This window comes from Malurus melanocephalus, unplaced genomic scaffold (assembly GCF_030028575.1).
Source record: "Malurus melanocephalus ecotype Western Australia unplaced genomic scaffold, MMel_1.1 scaffold_453, whole genome shotgun sequence".
Classification (NCBI taxonomy): Eukaryota; Metazoa; Chordata; class Aves; order Passeriformes; family Maluridae; genus Malurus; species Malurus melanocephalus.
The window spans coordinates 192,713-208,559 of NW_026623685.1; the positions used below are offsets into that span (position 1 = coordinate 192,713).

At 56.8% G+C, this 15,847-nt stretch overlaps 1 protein-coding gene across 1 annotated transcript in view; it reads left to right on the forward strand.

Moving 5' to 3' along the window:
- The window catches only part of DNAH17 (dynein axonemal heavy chain 17), a 35,080-nt gene that overhangs the window by 18,332 nt on the left and 901 nt on the right, over window positions 1–15,847 (forward strand). Inside the window, exons 42-77 of the mRNA XM_057380493.1 lie at window positions 33–315; window positions 404–577; window positions 1,148–1,355; window positions 1,446–1,611; window positions 1,697–1,799; window positions 1,935–2,082; window positions 2,170–2,261; window positions 2,435–2,596; window positions 2,676–2,840; window positions 2,936–3,127; window positions 3,420–3,686; window positions 4,102–4,263; window positions 4,796–5,029; window positions 5,197–5,361; window positions 5,458–5,553; window positions 5,634–5,851; window positions 6,115–6,322; window positions 6,490–6,605; window positions 6,823–7,015; window positions 7,121–7,356; window positions 7,693–7,812; window positions 8,305–8,509; window positions 9,118–9,282; window positions 9,410–9,550; window positions 9,690–9,860; window positions 10,023–10,145; window positions 10,260–10,453; window positions 10,561–10,709; window positions 10,838–10,965; window positions 11,220–11,447; window positions 11,971–12,162; window positions 12,695–12,874; window positions 13,176–13,358; window positions 13,992–14,174; window positions 14,344–14,487; window positions 14,948–15,173. Of these exons, the coding sequence (XP_057236476.1) occupies window positions 33–315; window positions 404–577; window positions 1,148–1,355; window positions 1,446–1,611; window positions 1,697–1,799; window positions 1,935–2,082; window positions 2,170–2,261; window positions 2,435–2,596; window positions 2,676–2,840; window positions 2,936–3,127; window positions 3,420–3,686; window positions 4,102–4,263; window positions 4,796–5,029; window positions 5,197–5,361; window positions 5,458–5,553; window positions 5,634–5,851; window positions 6,115–6,322; window positions 6,490–6,605; window positions 6,823–7,015; window positions 7,121–7,356; window positions 7,693–7,812; window positions 8,305–8,509; window positions 9,118–9,282; window positions 9,410–9,550; window positions 9,690–9,860; window positions 10,023–10,145; window positions 10,260–10,453; window positions 10,561–10,709; window positions 10,838–10,965; window positions 11,220–11,447; window positions 11,971–12,162; window positions 12,695–12,874; window positions 13,176–13,358; window positions 13,992–14,174; window positions 14,344–14,487; window positions 14,948–15,173 (6,320 nt within the window). The remainder of the gene's footprint in view (window positions 1–32; window positions 316–403; window positions 578–1,147; window positions 1,356–1,445; window positions 1,612–1,696; window positions 1,800–1,934; window positions 2,083–2,169; window positions 2,262–2,434; window positions 2,597–2,675; window positions 2,841–2,935; window positions 3,128–3,419; window positions 3,687–4,101; window positions 4,264–4,795; window positions 5,030–5,196; window positions 5,362–5,457; window positions 5,554–5,633; window positions 5,852–6,114; window positions 6,323–6,489; window positions 6,606–6,822; window positions 7,016–7,120; window positions 7,357–7,692; window positions 7,813–8,304; window positions 8,510–9,117; window positions 9,283–9,409; window positions 9,551–9,689; window positions 9,861–10,022; window positions 10,146–10,259; window positions 10,454–10,560; window positions 10,710–10,837; window positions 10,966–11,219; window positions 11,448–11,970; window positions 12,163–12,694; window positions 12,875–13,175; window positions 13,359–13,991; window positions 14,175–14,343; window positions 14,488–14,947; window positions 15,174–15,847) is intronic.

The window sequence follows — 15,847 nt, forward strand, 5'->3', positions numbered from 1 at the left end:
TGTTGCTGCAGCCCTGCTCGTCTCTCCCCCAGCATTGTGACCAGCTGGATTGAGACAAGGACAGTGCAGTCTGAGAAGGCTGCTCTGATGATCCTCTTTGACAAGTACCTGCCGCCGTGCCTGGAGAAGCTCAAGTCTGGGTTCAAGACAATCACCCCTGTTCCTGAGATCACATCCATACAAACAGTTTTGTCGCTGTTAGAATGTCTGCTGACACCAAAGGCTGTCCCACCAGACTCACCTCGGGAGCAATATGAACTGTACTTTGTCTTTGCCTGTGCCTGGGCCTTCGGTGGGGCTTTGTTCCAGGACCAGGTACAGTCATGGGACTGCCCAGCACCCGCCACCCCTCTCTGCATCCCAACCTGTGGCCAGTGCCTGAGTATCTCTGTTTTCCCTCCAGCTGGTGGATTACCGCCAGCAGTTCAGCAAGTGGTGGATCACAGAATTTAAAACCATCAAGTTTCCTAGTCAGGGGACAATTTTTGACTACTACATTGATCCAGAAACKAAGAAATTCAATCCCTGGGATGAAAGAGTGCCAGAGTTCGAGCTCGACCCTGAAGTCCCCTTGCAGGTATTTCCCACAAGCTCTATGTTTATATGGTTTATATGGTTTATTTGACTATCACTCCACCCTCAGCAATGCCTGGAGCATCAGCAGGATTTGGACTGGCAGCACCCATCAAACCCAACAGCCTCCTGTGGGTCCCTTTACCCTGCAGAGGCCTCAGCAAGGGCTGAGAGTTCCCCATCTCCTTTACCTTCAGATGAACCTGCAGCTTCAGTGTCTCACAAAATAGCTGTTACTATTGCCTGAGTGCAAAATGTCCTTTAGCATTCAATTTGTGTCTCTTACAATGGCATTGTGCGGGGGTCATCTAAGCTGCCAGGGACAGTAGCTGTGGTTGGGTTTGGTGCTTTCAGGAACTGTCCATGCTGTTCTGTGTGATAACTTGGTTTTTGGTCAGAAAATGGTTCTCGTAGAGCACCCAAGAGCTGCTGCTTTAGAGAGGAACCAGGTTTGGGTGCAGAGTGTTGGAGCTGCTGGAAATGCTGTGCAGGGCTCTGGCTGCTGCTCCAGCAGAGGATGCTGCCTGTGCCAATGCCAATGCCAGGCACAGGGACTGACAGTGGCTCTCCTCAGGCTGCCGTGGTGCACACCACAGAGACCATTCGGCTCCGCTATTTCCTGGACCTGCTGATGGAGAAGCGGCAGCCGGTGATGCTGGTGGGGAACGCAGGGACGGGCAAGTCTGTCCTGATGTGGGACAAGCTGGAAGCACTCGGCTCWGAAGAATTTCTGGTGCAGTCTGTGCCCCTCAACTTCTACACCACATCAGCCATGCTGCAGGGTAAGGCTGGCAGAGCTGGCACTCAGCCCTGCACCGAGCTGTGCTGCAGGGTCCCACAGCACTGACCACCACTCACCTACCCTGCTGTAGCTGTCCTTGAGAAACCCCTGGAGAAGAAATCAGGGAGAGTTTATGGCCCACCCGGCACTAAAAGGTTGATCTACTTCATCGATGACATGAACATGCCAGAGGTGGACAAGTACGGCACYGTGGCACCGCACACGCTCATCCGGCAGCACCTGGACCATGGGCACTGGTGGGTGCTGGACGGGCACACACGATGGAGGGGGGATTCTGTCCCCATCCCTGGAAAAAATGTCACAGTGCTGGTCCCTGCACAGGTACGACAGGAACAAGCTGACCCTGAAGGACATTCGCAACTGCCAGTACGTGGCCTGCATGAACCCGACCGCAGGCTCCTTCACCATCGACTCACGGCTGCAGGTGGGCAGGGCTGGCACATCCACTGCCCTGGCACCACAGCCCAGGGGSTGAACGGGGCACGGGACCCTGCAGTGCCGCTCAGCTCATCAGTCCTGTGTGGAAAAGTACCCAACACATTTGTGTCCCTTTCTGCAGCGCCACTTCTGCGTGCTCGCCGTGAGCTTTCCCAGCCGGGAGGCTCTGCACAACGTGTACGGCACCATCCTGGAGCAGCACCTGGCCCGCCAGAACGTGCCCGCCCCTGTCCTGAAGATGCAGTCCCATCTGGTGGCAGCAGCGCTGGGTGAGCCTGGCAGGGGATGGGAGCAGCCCAGGATTGCTCTGGGATCCAGAGCTCTCTGTGCCCACTCACCCCCTGTCCTGCCAACAGCCCTGCATCAGAAGGTGGCTTCCAACTATCTGCCAACAGCCATCAAATTCCACTACATCTTCAACCTGCGGGACCTCTCCAACATATTCCAGGTAGYGGGAGAGCTGTTTCTTCTAAAATATCCTTATTCCTCCCTTTCCTCACCCCATCTCCTTGCAGCATAGCTTGTCTTTGAAAAGGACCTTGCCTCTTCCCCGAGCCAGCCTTAGCAATCTGAGCCACACTAAAATACCCCTGAGGGCTGAGGCATTTTTGTGTTTGTCAGGGGCTGCTCTTCTCCACCCCCGACTGCCTGAAAACCCCCGTGGATTTGCTGCGTCTGTGGCTCCATGAAGCAGAGCGGGTGTATGGAGACAAGCTTGTGGATGAACAGGACCAGASCACCTTCAGCAAGCTGCTGGTGGACACCTGCAAAGCCTCCTTCCAGGTAACTGTGCTGAAAAGCAGTGTTTGTAGGGCCCGGGGGTGCTCCCTGGRWGCCCCACAGCTGGAATTGCCTYTCSCAGGAGCTCAACGAAGAGGCGGTGTTTGCCAAGCCCAACATCTACTGCCACTTCGCCCAGGGCATGGATGAGTCCAAGTACMTGCCCGTGCACAGCTGGGCAGCTCTGAGTAACCTGCTGGCAGAAGCTCTGGACAGCTACAACGAGGTGAACGCAGCCATGAACCTGGTGAGTGCCCACGGCAGGCAGCTCCCCAAAACGCTGGGACTGCAGCAGTGGTGGTGCATTAAACACAACACCAAACATTCCCCTCTTTCCTGCAGGTGCTCTTTGAAGATGCAGTGTCTCACATCTGCAGAATTAGCCGGATTTTGGAGTCTCCCCGGGGCAATGCTCTGCTGGTGGGAGTGGGAGGCAGCGGAAAGCAGAGCCTGGCACGGCTGGCAGCTCACATCAGCACCCTGAGCGTCTTCCAGATCACCCTGAGGAAAGGCTACAGCACTGCAGACCTGAAGGTGGGAGCAGCTGTGTGCCCTGGGTCAGTGCCAGCTGCTTGGGCATGGCTCCTGCCCTGCCTGGGGTGGGCTCAGGAGGCTCTGTGCTCCCTGTGACACTGCATTTACACCCAGTCCTGTCCCAGGGGCACAGWGCTTCCCCACTGCATGGGCAGGAGCTGCTGCTGGCAGCAGGGGTGGCATGGGCAGCCTGGGCACAGCAGCTGGCACCAGCTCCTTCCCAAGGGCTCCCTTGCAGCTCTGGAGAGCTCTTKGGGGTGGCACTGGGGGGTGACACTTCTCTCTGTCCCAGCTGGACCTCGCCACCCAGTACCTGAAGGCAGCTGTGAAGAACATTCCCTCYGTGTTCCTGATGACAGACTCGCAGGTGTCTGAAGAATCATTCCTCGTTCTGATCAATGATTTCTTGGCRTCCGGAGAGGTGCCAGGCCTCTTTCAGGATGCTGACCTGGATACCATCATGAGTGCCATGAGGCCTCAAGTGAAGTCCCTTGGATTGGAAGATACAAAGGAAAACTGCTGGAAATTATTTATAGAAAAAGTCAGGCGCCAGTTAAAGGTGGGTGTTGTCTCCCCAGGTTGGTTTGTCCATGTCCCTGATTTGCCTGATCCAAAAAACTCTTTGCAACAGGCCACAAACACCAAGTTTTCATCCCAAAGTGGTGGGTTTGGGTAAAAGGTGTGCTCAGGGACTCCCCAGGTGCCCCGAGCCCCAGAGGCACAGAACAGCCCTGTACTGACCTCCCCGGGGGTCAGCAGCTTCCACACAGCGTGCTGGGCACTCACAGGACACCACAAGAGCCCCCTGAGTGCAGGCACCAGAGGGGACCCGGTGCCAGCCCTGCTGAGAGGCACAGAGAGCCTCCTGCTCGCTGGGAGATAATGCCAAGGCAGCATAATCCTCACAGAGCCTCTGGAAACGCTCCCCAACCCGACAGCAGGGACAGCCTCTCAGCAGTGCTGCTCTGCTCCAGGTCGTGCTCTGCTTCTCCCCCGTGGGCTCCACGCTGCGTGTGAGGGCCAGGAGGTTCCCTGCTGTGGTCAACTGCACGGCCATCGACTGGTTCCACGAGTGGCCCGAGGATGCTCTGGTGTCTGTCAGCAGCAGGTTCCTGGAGGAAACGCCAGACATCGAGGTGAGCTGCTGTCCTGATACTGGGGATCCTGAGCTGCACTGGGGATCCTGGGCTGCACTGGGGATCCTGGGCTGCACTGGGCAGTGAGCTGCACCTCTGCTGCTCTCCTGGTGTACTGTGCCCAGGGTTGGGAGCCTGGCATGATCCAGGGGGCTGGGAACAGCAGGCTGGGATTTGGGATAAGCTTACAACTGGTTCCAGGGTCACAGCCTCAGCCCTGCACTGTGTGGGTGAGGACAAAGGTCCCCTCATTTCCTTTCTGTCACTGAAACACCCCCACAGGCAGCAGCCCAGGGACAGCAGGGTTTCCCCACGCAGGGATGTCAGGGCTGCAGTGCTGGGTGGGGAATCAGGACCAGTTCCTTGAGCACTGGTGTGTCTGTCCCAGGCTGTGCTGCTGATGAGAGGGTCACTTTGCTGTCACTTTGAGAGGCTCTGCAGCCGGACATGGAGCCAGCATTGGGAGGGGTCAGTGCAGCCACTGCTGTCCCCACAGCCCCCACTGCAGCAGCTCTCTCTCTCTCCTGTGCAGCCCGACGTCAAGGTCTCCATCAGCCAGTTCATGTCCTTCGTCCACACGAGCTCAAAGGAGATGTCCAAGACCTACCTGGCYGTGGAGAGACGCTATAATTACACCACGCCAAAGACCTTCCTGGAGCAGATAAAGCTGTACCAAAATCTGCTGGCCAGTAAAAGGAGCAAGCTGACAGCCAACATCGAGAGACTGGAGAAGGGGCTGCTGAAGCTGCAGAGCACAGCATCACAGGTGCCTGTCCACAGCCTGTCTTGTGCATCATACAGAGCTGTAGAGAGCTGGCACGTCCCTGCAGGGTGGTCACAGTCCCCAAGCCATCCCAAGACACTGCTGCTCCACCAGGTGAGGTTTGGCAGGATCAACCCTCTTATCTGGTTTTTTTTTCTTCCCTCATTGAGGTGGATGACCTGAAAGCCATGCTGGCAGTCCAGGAGATAGAGCTGAAGCAAAAGAATGAGGACACAGACAAACTGATCCACGTGGTGGGTGTTGAGACAGAGAAGGTCAGCAAGGAGAAAGCCATTGCTGATGAGGAGGAGCTGAAGGTCGAGGCCATCAACAAGGTGCAAAGTGCTGAGCTGGTGTCCAGGGTGTGCACAACCGTGTGAGCTCTGTGCTTGCAGCCCCTAACCCATGCCGTGTCCTCCCTCCCTCCCCAGATGGTGGCTGAGAAGCAGCGAGCCTGTGCCAGTGATCTGGCAGAAGCAGAGGTGGTGCTCTCCGCTGCCCGTGAGGCTCTCGACACGCTCAACAAGGTGGGTGAGCTCTCAGGGGGCAGCAGGTACCAACAGCCCTGGCCAGGGTGATGCTCAGTGGCTCTGTGCTCCCTCCCCAGTACAACCTGACAGAGCTGAAGTCCTTTGGGTCCCCACCACCAGAGGTGGTGAATGTGATGGCAGCTGTGTTGATCCTGACGGCTGAAAAAGGCAAGATTCCAAAGGACAAGAGCTGGACGGCAGCAAAAGTCAAGATAGGAAAAGCAGACACTTTCCTTGCAGCCTTAAAACAATTTGATGGGGAGAACATCCCTGAGCCCTGTCTCAAGGCRTTTGAGTGAGTTTGTGACTGATTCCTGTCCCTTTGCAGCCCTTGTCACCCCCTGAATGGGCGGCCAGGGGGGATCCTTGGAAAACAGTGGGGTTTGGGGACAGGAGTGGGACCCAGAGGGTGCTGTCACCCAGAGGGTGCTGTCACCCTGCTGTCACCCAGAGGGTGCTGTCATCCTGCTGTCACCCTGCTGTCACCCTGCTGTCCCACCCTGTCCCCCAAGCCCCGGGGGCAGTGCAGTGCCACAGCACAGTGTGCTCCTGTTCCAGGCCATATCGGACAGATCCCAACTTTGATCCAGAGTTCATCAAGTCCAAGTCAACGGCCGCGGCYGGGCTGTGCTCCTGGTGCCTCAACATGGTCCGATTCTACGAGGTGCACTGCATAGTGAAGCCCAAGAGACAGGCAGTGGCTGACGCTGATGCTGAGCTGGCAGAGGCACAGCAGAGACTCAGTCGTATCAAGAACAAAATTGCTGTAAGTGTTTGTGCCCACGGGCCCTGCCACACGCCCCTGAGTCACCAAACGAGAGAAAGAGCCCCATGAACCCAGAGCCCAGCCCAAGCACTGCTGGGATGGGGCTCCAGGACCTTGGAGCCKCCTGTCTGGGCAGGAAATAACTCTGGGGCTGCTCTCTTCCAAAGACCCTGAACGCAAATCTGGCGACTCTGACTGCTCAGTTTGAGAAAGCCACAGCAGAAAAGATCAAATGCCAGCAGGAGGCTGATGAAACCAACAAAGTCATCAACCTGGCAAACAGGTACCRTGCAAAGCTGGTAACGAATCAGGGCAGGCTGCTGCTCCTGGCATCGCCTGGTGACCGTGACACCGGAGCCATGGCAGCAGCAGAGCYCCCCACACCCTCACCAAATTAAAACATTCTGAAATTAATTGGGCCAGCCACAGAGAGGTTTGGTGATAACGCCCTGGGTGACCATGAGTGTGTCCCCACCAGTACCATCCTCTCTGACTCCCAGGCTSGTCGGGGGCCTGGCATCCGAAAACGTCCGCTGGGCTGAGTCCGTGGAGGACCTCAGGGAGCAGGAGAAGACGCTGTGTGGGGAYGTGCTGCTGGTCTCTGCCTTCGTGTCCTACATCGGGTACTTCACCAAGAAGTACAGGGCTGAGCTGCTGGAGCAGCACTGGCTCCCCTTCCTCAAAGGGCAGACGGTGAGAGGCTCCACCCCAGAGTGCCCGGGACTSCTTTCCCCGTGGCCACCAGCCCCGGTGGCCACCAGCCCTCTGCAGCCGGGCACCAACAGCCCCTCCCTGCAGGTGCCCATCCCCATCACCCCAGACCTGGACCCGCTCAGCCTCCTGACGGACTCGGCCGAYGTGGCTGCCTGGAACAACCAGGGGCTGCCCAGCGACCGCACCTCGACCGAGAACGCGGCCATCCTGTGCAGCACCCAGCGCTGGCCGCTGCTCGTGGATGCACAGCTCCAGGGCAGCAAGTGGATCAAGAACAAATACGGGGAGGACCTCAGGATCGTCCGCCTGGGCCAGAAAAGGTGGGTCAGGGGCTGTGGGTTCGTGAAGGCTTGGGCTGCAGCAGATCCCCTTTCCTGCCATTGAAGGGTGAAGAGTCAGGGCAATAACGTCACCCAAAGGAAACGGAGCACCCGAGGGCAGCAGCCCTAATCCAAACACTAACCCCAACCCCAACCCTAACCCCACACTGGTGAGATGGCTCACCCATCTCCAGAGGCTCTCTGGGCCCCGCTGGCAGAGCACAGCAGGATCCCAACAGGGCACAGTGGGTGGAAAGCACTCCGTGAGCCCCACGCAGCAGCCCAAGCCCGTCACAGTGCACAGACTGCCCTTCATCCCTCCCCTGTGTCCCTCAGATACCTGGACACCATCGCACAGGCCGTCTCTGAAGGACAGACACTCCTGATCGAGGACATYGGTGAGACAGTGGAGCCGGTGCTGGACCCGCTGCTGGGCAGGACCACAGCCAAGGGCAGGTCAGCACACCCCAGAGWGAGAGCTTTCACCTGCTCTGAGCAGCACTGCAGCCCCAAAAYGCTGTAGATGCACCTTCAGTGTGGGCAGCAGGGGCTGATCCTTCTTTGGCTTTGGCCATATCCCTCTGTGTTCTCCWGCATGTCCCACAGAGGACACCTGTACTAATTATGGCCTTTTTGGCTGTTGTGGCCCTCAGCATCCAGTTCAYTTAGTGATTTAAGGCCATATTCCCTGGGACAGCTGCCATGATAAGCTGGAAGGGGAGCAGCACCCCAGAATTCATGRCAGGCTGTGGCACAGCAGTGCCCAGCTCCTGCTCCTTCACCCTTGCCCTGCCAGCGTTGGTTTGGTACTGCTGCCCTTGCTGTGCCTTTTCCCAGCCAAAGAAATTCATCCCAAGCAGCCAGGAACAGGGCACAGGCTGAGGGCATCTCTCTCTGATGCRTTACTGCCCAGTGGGTAGTGATTAATTTGTTTAATTAACTGAACAGGTACATTAGAATTGGAGATAAAGAAGTAGAGTACCACCAGCGGTTCCGCCTGATCCTGCACACCCGATGTTTCAACCCGCACTACAAACCAGAGGTGCAGGCTCAGTGCACTCTCATCAACTTCCTGGTGACACGGGAGGGCCTGGAGGACCAGCTCCTGGCTGCTGTGGTGGCCCGGGAGCGACCAGACCTGGAGACCCTGAAGGTACAGCCCGGGCTGMTGGCAGGGGTGGGAGAAATGGGGGCACTGCSGAGGTTTTGGGGTGRGGARYGAGAGCTCTCCTCCRTGTGTGGAGGTTTTGGGGTGGGGAGCGAGAGCTCTCCTCCATGTGTGGAGGTTTTGGGGTGRGGARMRAGAGCTCTCCTCCATGTGTGGAGGTTTTGGGGTGGGGAGCGAGAGCTCTCCTCCATGTGTGGAGGTTTTGGGGTGAGGAACAAGAGCTCTCCTCTGTGTGTGGAGGTTTTGGGGTGGGGAGCGAGAGTTCCCCTCGGTGTGTGGAGATTTTGGGGTGGGAGTGAGAGCTCTCCTCCATATGTGGAGGTTTTGGGGTGAGGAACAAGAGCTCTCCTCCGTGTGCTCACTGCCGTTGGTCCCAGCCAGACCCTGCCACTCCATGTCCCCCATTGTCCCCACAGCCAGCACTGCCTGGGTGTGTTGTCACCTCACCCTGGGGGTGGCAGAGGGTCCCAGGAGGGGCCACATCCACCCTCCCCTCACACCCGTGCATTGGTGGCCTTACCACCTCATTGGTGACCGGTGCCAGCACTCGGTGGCAATCTCCAAGTGACACATCCCTGGGCATTCTGTCACAGGCAAACCTGACCAAGAGCCAGAACGAGTTCAAGATCAAGCTGAAGGAGCTGGAGGACTCCCTGCTCGCCCGGCTGTCGGCTGCTGGGGGAGATTTCCTGCGGGACACAGCCCTGGTGGAGAACCTGGAGATCACCAAGCGCACAGCCAAGGAAATTGAGGAAAAAGTAAACGTGCTGCCCCGAGCTGGTGCCACAGGCAGAGGGACTGCTCAGATCAGCACCCAGAGGGAGGGTGGGCACTGCTTTGACACATGACAGGGTTCTGCTAACACTCATCCCCCTGTGCCTCCAGGTAAAGGAAGCCAAAGTCACTGAAGTACAAATAAACGTTGCCAGAGAGCACTACCGGCCAGCAGCAGAGCGTGCATCCCTACTGTACTTCATCCTGAGCGACCTCGGCAAGATCAACCCCATCTACCAGTTCTCTCTCAAGGTAAATGGGGAGCAAGGAGGGACAGAGGTGTCTGTGGGTGGGACAGACCTGGAGGAGCACGGAGAGTGAGTGTTTCAGCTTTCACGTGGCTGATGAGGCACCAGCTGCCAGATGCTGATGCTGCCGGGATCTTCCTCAGGCCTTCAACGGGGTCTTYGAGAAAGCCATCGAACGTGCAACACCCAGCGACGACACCCAGAAAAGGGTGATCAACCTGACRGACCAGATCACCTACTCAGTCTACATGTACACTGCACAGGGCCTCTTTGAGAGAGACAAACTCATCTTCCTGGCTCAGGTTGCCTTCCAGGTAATCCCTGCAAAGCTCTGGGGCTGTCCAACAGGCGTTCGTGTGGCTTTAGCCAGGTTGTTCTCTTTGTCTGGTGCTGCTGCTGGGTTGTCAGAGCCTCTTGCCCCTCACACTGGGGCTGTGGGCGTTGGGTGGCTGTGACGCTGCACTCCCAACTTCCAGGTCCTGGCCATCAAGAAAGAAGTGAACCCAGCCGAGCTGGACTTTCTCCTGCGCTTGCCTTCCAAGGCCGGGGTCACGTCCCCTGTGGATTTYCTGCAGAACCAGGGCTGGGGGGCTGTCAAGGTGGGTCTGCACAGTCACCCACTGTGCCAAGGCAATGCCAGCACAGTGCAGCGGGACTCGGGTCACCTGCAGGTGCTCCCTGAGTGATTTGGTCCTTCTCTGTGGAACCTGAAGGCACTTTCAGAAATGGAAGAATTCAAGAACCTGGAGAGCGACATCGAGGGCTCAGCAAAGCGATGGAAAAGGTTTGTGGAGATGGAGGCGCCGGAGAATGAGGTGTTYCCCATGGACTGGAAGAACAAGTCAGCCCTGCAGAAGTTGTGTGTTCTGCGGTGCCTGCGCCCTGACAGGATGACCTATGCCATCAGGTACATGGTGCCCAGCACAGGGCTCTCCTGCAGGAACCCCAGTGCCACCACACCAGCTGCAAACAGTGACTGCTCCACACTCACAGGGTGGTTTTATTTTTCTGYAGGAAATTTGTGGAAGAGAAGATGGGCAGGAAGTACGTGGAAGGAAGGAGCATTGATCTGGCTGAGGTGTACAAGGAGAGCAGCCCCTCCACGCCCCTGTTCTTCATTCTCTCCCCCGGTGTGGACCCGCTGAAGGACGTGGAGGCTCTGGGTGAGGCTCTGCCYGYCCCAGGCTGGCACAGCCCMARGGCCRTGAGCTGCTGYGGGGCYGAGGGGCTGGAACTGCACAGCCCCAGCTYGGCACCGATTCTGGTAATAACAGCRGRCATTCCCCTCCAGGCACCAGGCTGAATTTCACCATCGACAACGGCAAGATCCACAACGTATCCCTGGGGCAAGGCCAGGAGGTGGTGGCAGAGCAGGCCATGGAGGTGGCAGCTGCAGAGGGCCACTGGGTCATCCTGCAGGTGGGTGAGGGGCACTGGGGACACCACGGGGTGCACAGCCCTGACTGCAACCGGCCATACCAGGGCAAAAATTCCTGCCAGCATCTGGGCACATGTGCATGGTCACCCCACAGTGACAGCAGTGACACTGCCTGGGTTAGCTGGCTGTGCCCCACCCCAGCAGTTGTGTTGTGCTGCACCTTCTCCCCGTGGAGCCACAGTAGGAATTGGGGGGGGAGATGAGATTCACCAGCTCCAGAGGGTTTCTGTTGCAGAACATTCACCTGGTGGCACGGTGGCTGGACTCRCTGGAGAAGCTGGTGGAGCAACACAGCCAGGGCAGCCACCCTGAGTACCGACTGTTCATGAGCGCCGAGCCRGCCCCCACCCCCGAGTCACACATCATCCCCCAGGGACTGCTGGACAACTCCATCAAGATCACCAGCGAGCCACCCACAGGCATGTGTGCCAACCTSCACGGAGCCCTCGACCTCTTCTCCCAGGTACTCCCTGCACCCCCTCCCTTCCCCAGGAGCTCCTTGGGACYGTTCTGGTCAGCGTGTGGGGCTCATCCCCTCCAGACTGAGCACCCCAAGGGTGTCACTGCTGCACCCCGAGGGTGTCACTGCTCCAGGGACTCTGCACCTGTAGCCAGCCCAAGCTGGCACATCCTCCTGGRGTGCCCAGATGTCCCCTCTGAAAGGGCTTTAGGGGTAACCAGAGCTGCCCAAGAGTTTCCAGCACAAGGCAGTTCTGGGTTGCCAGAGCTTTCCTGAGGCTGAACCTGGAGTGCTGCAGCTTTGCCATGAACAAGCTGTCAGCAAGGTGTTGGGGTGTGAAGTCCTAATTCTGTCATAAACAGATAAGTGCAAGAATTACTAACTGGCAAATCATTAAAATATAATCGTATGCCTTTTTTTTTTGTAATAAACACCTTCAGTTCTTCTTTGCTTATGAATGTTCTTCACAAGAGTGGCATCTAGAAGTAACGTTCAACTGCAACCCACCCTCACTGTTTGTCCACAGGAAACGCTGGAGCAGTGCAGCAAAGACACCGAGTTCAGGTGCATTTTGTTTGCCCTTTGCTACTTCCACGCAGCGGTGGCCGAGCGGCGCAGGTTCGGCACTCAGGGCTGGAACAGATCATACCCCTTCAACAACGGCGACCTGACCGTCTCTGTTAACGTCCTGCAAAACTACCTGGAGGCCAACCCCAAGGTGAGAATAACGGGGCTGAGTGCTCCTCAGCACAGCACAGCACAGCACACACTGCAACAATCGCCCTTCCTTGGAACATTGGCCAGYTTGTGGCACAAATGCGGGCTCATGAAGGAGCCCAGGGCCAGAAGCAGTCCCTGCCCTGCTCCCTGCATGCTCAGGCAGCAGAAGGGCACGAGTTCTTGGCCTGACTGAGCTGGGTGAGTGTCAGGCACCAGCCAGGACAAACCSCTGCCCTCACCCATGACTGGTGGATGGCTGCACCAAAAAGGCAAAGCCTGCCTCAAGAATGCAGAGAGCCGGGCTGAAGTGTCACCATTAGACCTGCCCTCAGACATTATCAGTGCTGTTTGGAAAAAAAGATGGGATGAAAAACAGCAGATGGCTGTGTTCATAGTGGGACAAGGAGGAATCTGTGGATRATCAAGAGACACCCCTCTCCCCGAGGCTTTGTCACCTCCCTGCACACTGCACAGGTCAGTCCTGGGGCCATCACTGGGTGGCCCTGGGGCTGATTGAGCCCCTCGTGCAGGTGCCATGGGATGATCTCCGGTACCTCTTTGGTGAGATCATGTATGGGGGACACATCACGGACGATTGGGACCGCCGGCTGTGCCGCACATACCTGAGCGAGTACGTGCGGGCCGAGATGCTCGATGGGGAGGTGGCCTTGGCTCCGGGCTTTATGATCCCTCCCCGCWTGGATTACCAGGTAAGAAACACCGCAAACCCCTGCTCTGGATAAATGCATGAACCCAAGCTCTCTCACACACACGAAGGGGAGCGTAGGGACAAAGTGTCAACCCCCTGGAAATGTGCAGAATTGCTGTAAATGTAATTCTGAGGTAGAAAGGGAAAAGCTTGGCTGAGACACAAATTTAAAAAGAGCCTCTGTGCGCACGGGCAGGTGCTGCAAAGGGCCCCCGAGGTTGCTGCCGGGTTTTCGAGGCTGCAGGGAACTTTGGGCTCCTTTGCCTGTACCCCAGGCTAACGCTACCCTGCCCTGCATTCAGGCCTACCACGAGTACATCGATGACAACCTGCCAGGTGAGAGTCCCCACCTGTACGGGCTGCACCCCAATGCAGAGATGGGATTCCTGACCGTCACCTCRGAGAGGCTCTTCCGCACGGTGCTGGAACTGCAGCCCAAGGAATCCGAGGCTGCTGGGGGCACAGGTACCTCCCGAGAGGAACAGGCAAGTCAAGTCTTGTCTCTTTATAGTAGAATTTAACTGCGTTTTTTTAAGGCAGSAGGAGGTAATTACAGTGGGGAAAAAAACCTCCCAAAGGTGACAGCTGAGAGGCTAAACAGGGGAGACAGACACAGGCATGGACATAACTGAGAGAACAGAACCCACAGCAGCGAGGAAGGGACAGCAGAGGGAGATGATTCCAGCCCAGCCATGCTGAGCCCATCAGCCCGGGATGGCAGCACAGGAACATGGAACCTCAAACCCTGATGGGGCCAGGATGCACCACTGGCAACACGTGGGGCCCCTCAGCAGATGGGGCAGGCTGAGGAACCTCCATTCATGATAGCAACTACTAAAAACAAWGATAAAGATTTATTTTATAAGAAGTCTTCTTCCTGACTGCCCGGACTTCACACTTGCATTTCACAGCCACCACGGTCTYAGGTCTTTACCTTGGCTATCAAAAAAGGGCTCTAGTTTTTCAAGACTCAAGAGCAGTTAGTAACAGAATGGAGCATTAGTAACAGAGGAGGAAGAAACACCAGGGGAAAAGAAGTCTTACCAATTAAATGTGACCCTGCAGCATTTTTCTCTGGGTAGGTAGGAGCATTCTCATTTATGGTATTCTCATTTCAGGTGAAGACAGTCCTGGATGAAATCCTTGGGCAGCTGCCGGAGGCATTCAACATGGAGGAGTTGATGGCAAAGGCAAAGGAAAAAACCCCGTACACTGTTGTAGCCCTGCAGGAATGTGAAAGGATGAACATCCTGACCCATGAGATCAGGCGCTCGCTGAAGGAGCTGGACCTGGGACTGCAGGTACACAGCAGCACCTGCCCAAACCATCTCCCAGTGTTTGCAAAGCCCTCTCTGCCTTTGCTGCAGCTMTCACCCATCCAGCCAGGCAGCCCCAGCTCCTGCTCTGAGCCCCAGCWCATCCCTCTGGAGATGCTGCAGGTGCCACTGCCTGGACTTTTCTTTTTCAAAGGGAGAGCTGACGATTACATCCGAGATGGAAGACCTGTCAAACGCTCTCTTCTATGACAGTGTTCCAGAATCTTGGACACGTTATGCCTATCCCTCTCTCCTCAGCTTGGCAACCTGGTATGCAGACCTGCTCCTGCGGATCAGGGTGAGTAGAGCTGGTGTGACAGTCAGAGCTTGGGGTGCAAGCAGATACCCAGAGACCAGGACTCTCCCTACCAGAGAGRGGTTTATTTATCAGTATTTAACCAGCCTGAAGTACCTGAAAAGGGCTGTTCCTCCAGGAATGAGAGCACAAGTGTGACTAGGGTTCCCATTACAGTACCTCACTGTAGCAACCCCCCTGCAACTCTGGGTGTCCCATTAAAAAATAAATAAAACTGGCTTTGCTAAAAACTAACAGCAGTATTTTCTGCACTGTGAATTCAGCGTTTCAGCTTCATTGTGGCAGAGGAATCTGCTGTTTATTCCTCCCAAACCACCTCCAGCCACTCTACAAGATTAACTGAAGTTTGGGTTAGGCACAGCAAAGCATCAACTCTATCACAGTGTCCTGCAGCTCACAGCGCACCCTTTGACCCTGAGGACTCTGCTGGTTTATTTTCTAGGAGCTGGAAGTCTGGACAACAGATTTTGTGCTGCCTGCAGCAGTGTGGCTGGCAGGATTCTTCAACCCCCAATCCTTCCTCACAGCCATCATGCAGTCCACAGCTAGGAAAAAGCAGTGGCCACTGGACAAGATGTGTCTGGCAGTGGAGGTGACCAAGAAAACCCGCGAGGAGATAACATTTCCCCCTCGAGAAGGCTCCTATGTGCATGGGCTGTACATGGAAGGTAAAAACTGCATCTCTGAGATGTTTGAGACATGGAGCAGGCCCAGCTCTGCCCTCAGTGGCTGCTGGCAACAGCGAGGAGCGAGGAGCTCAAGCTCCACCGGGCTCAGCCCCAGCTCCACCGAGCTCGGCCCCGGCTCCACCGAGCTCAGTCCCGGCTCCACCGAGCTCAGTCCCGGCTCCACCGAGCTCAGTCCCGGCTCCACCGAGCTCAGCCCCGGCTCCACCGGGCACGGCCCCGGCTCCACCGGGCTCGGTCCCAACTCCACCGGGCTCGGTCCCGGCTCCACCGAGCTCGGTCCCAACTCCACCGGGCTCGGTCCCGGCTCCACCGGGCTCAGTCCCAACTCCACCGGGCTCAGCCGCCTGCTGAGGGCAGCACTCACACAACTCAGGCTGTGGCTCACCAACCCCAGGGCTCCCAGAGATACAGGACTCTCGTGATTATCTATGTCACATTCTTAGTTGATGCTTGAGTAAGACAAATTGGGAAACTCAAGCCCATAATAATTAGTGCTAAAATGAGGGGGAAGGAGCAGTTCAGCAGAGCAGCTGAGGGGTCCATTCGGATAAAAGTAGAGCACATGGGACAGACAGYGTGTTGACAGATTCCACCACAGCCAGTTCACCTTAAATTCTGCAATTCCCATACCAAGACGTGCTGAAGGGAAGGGT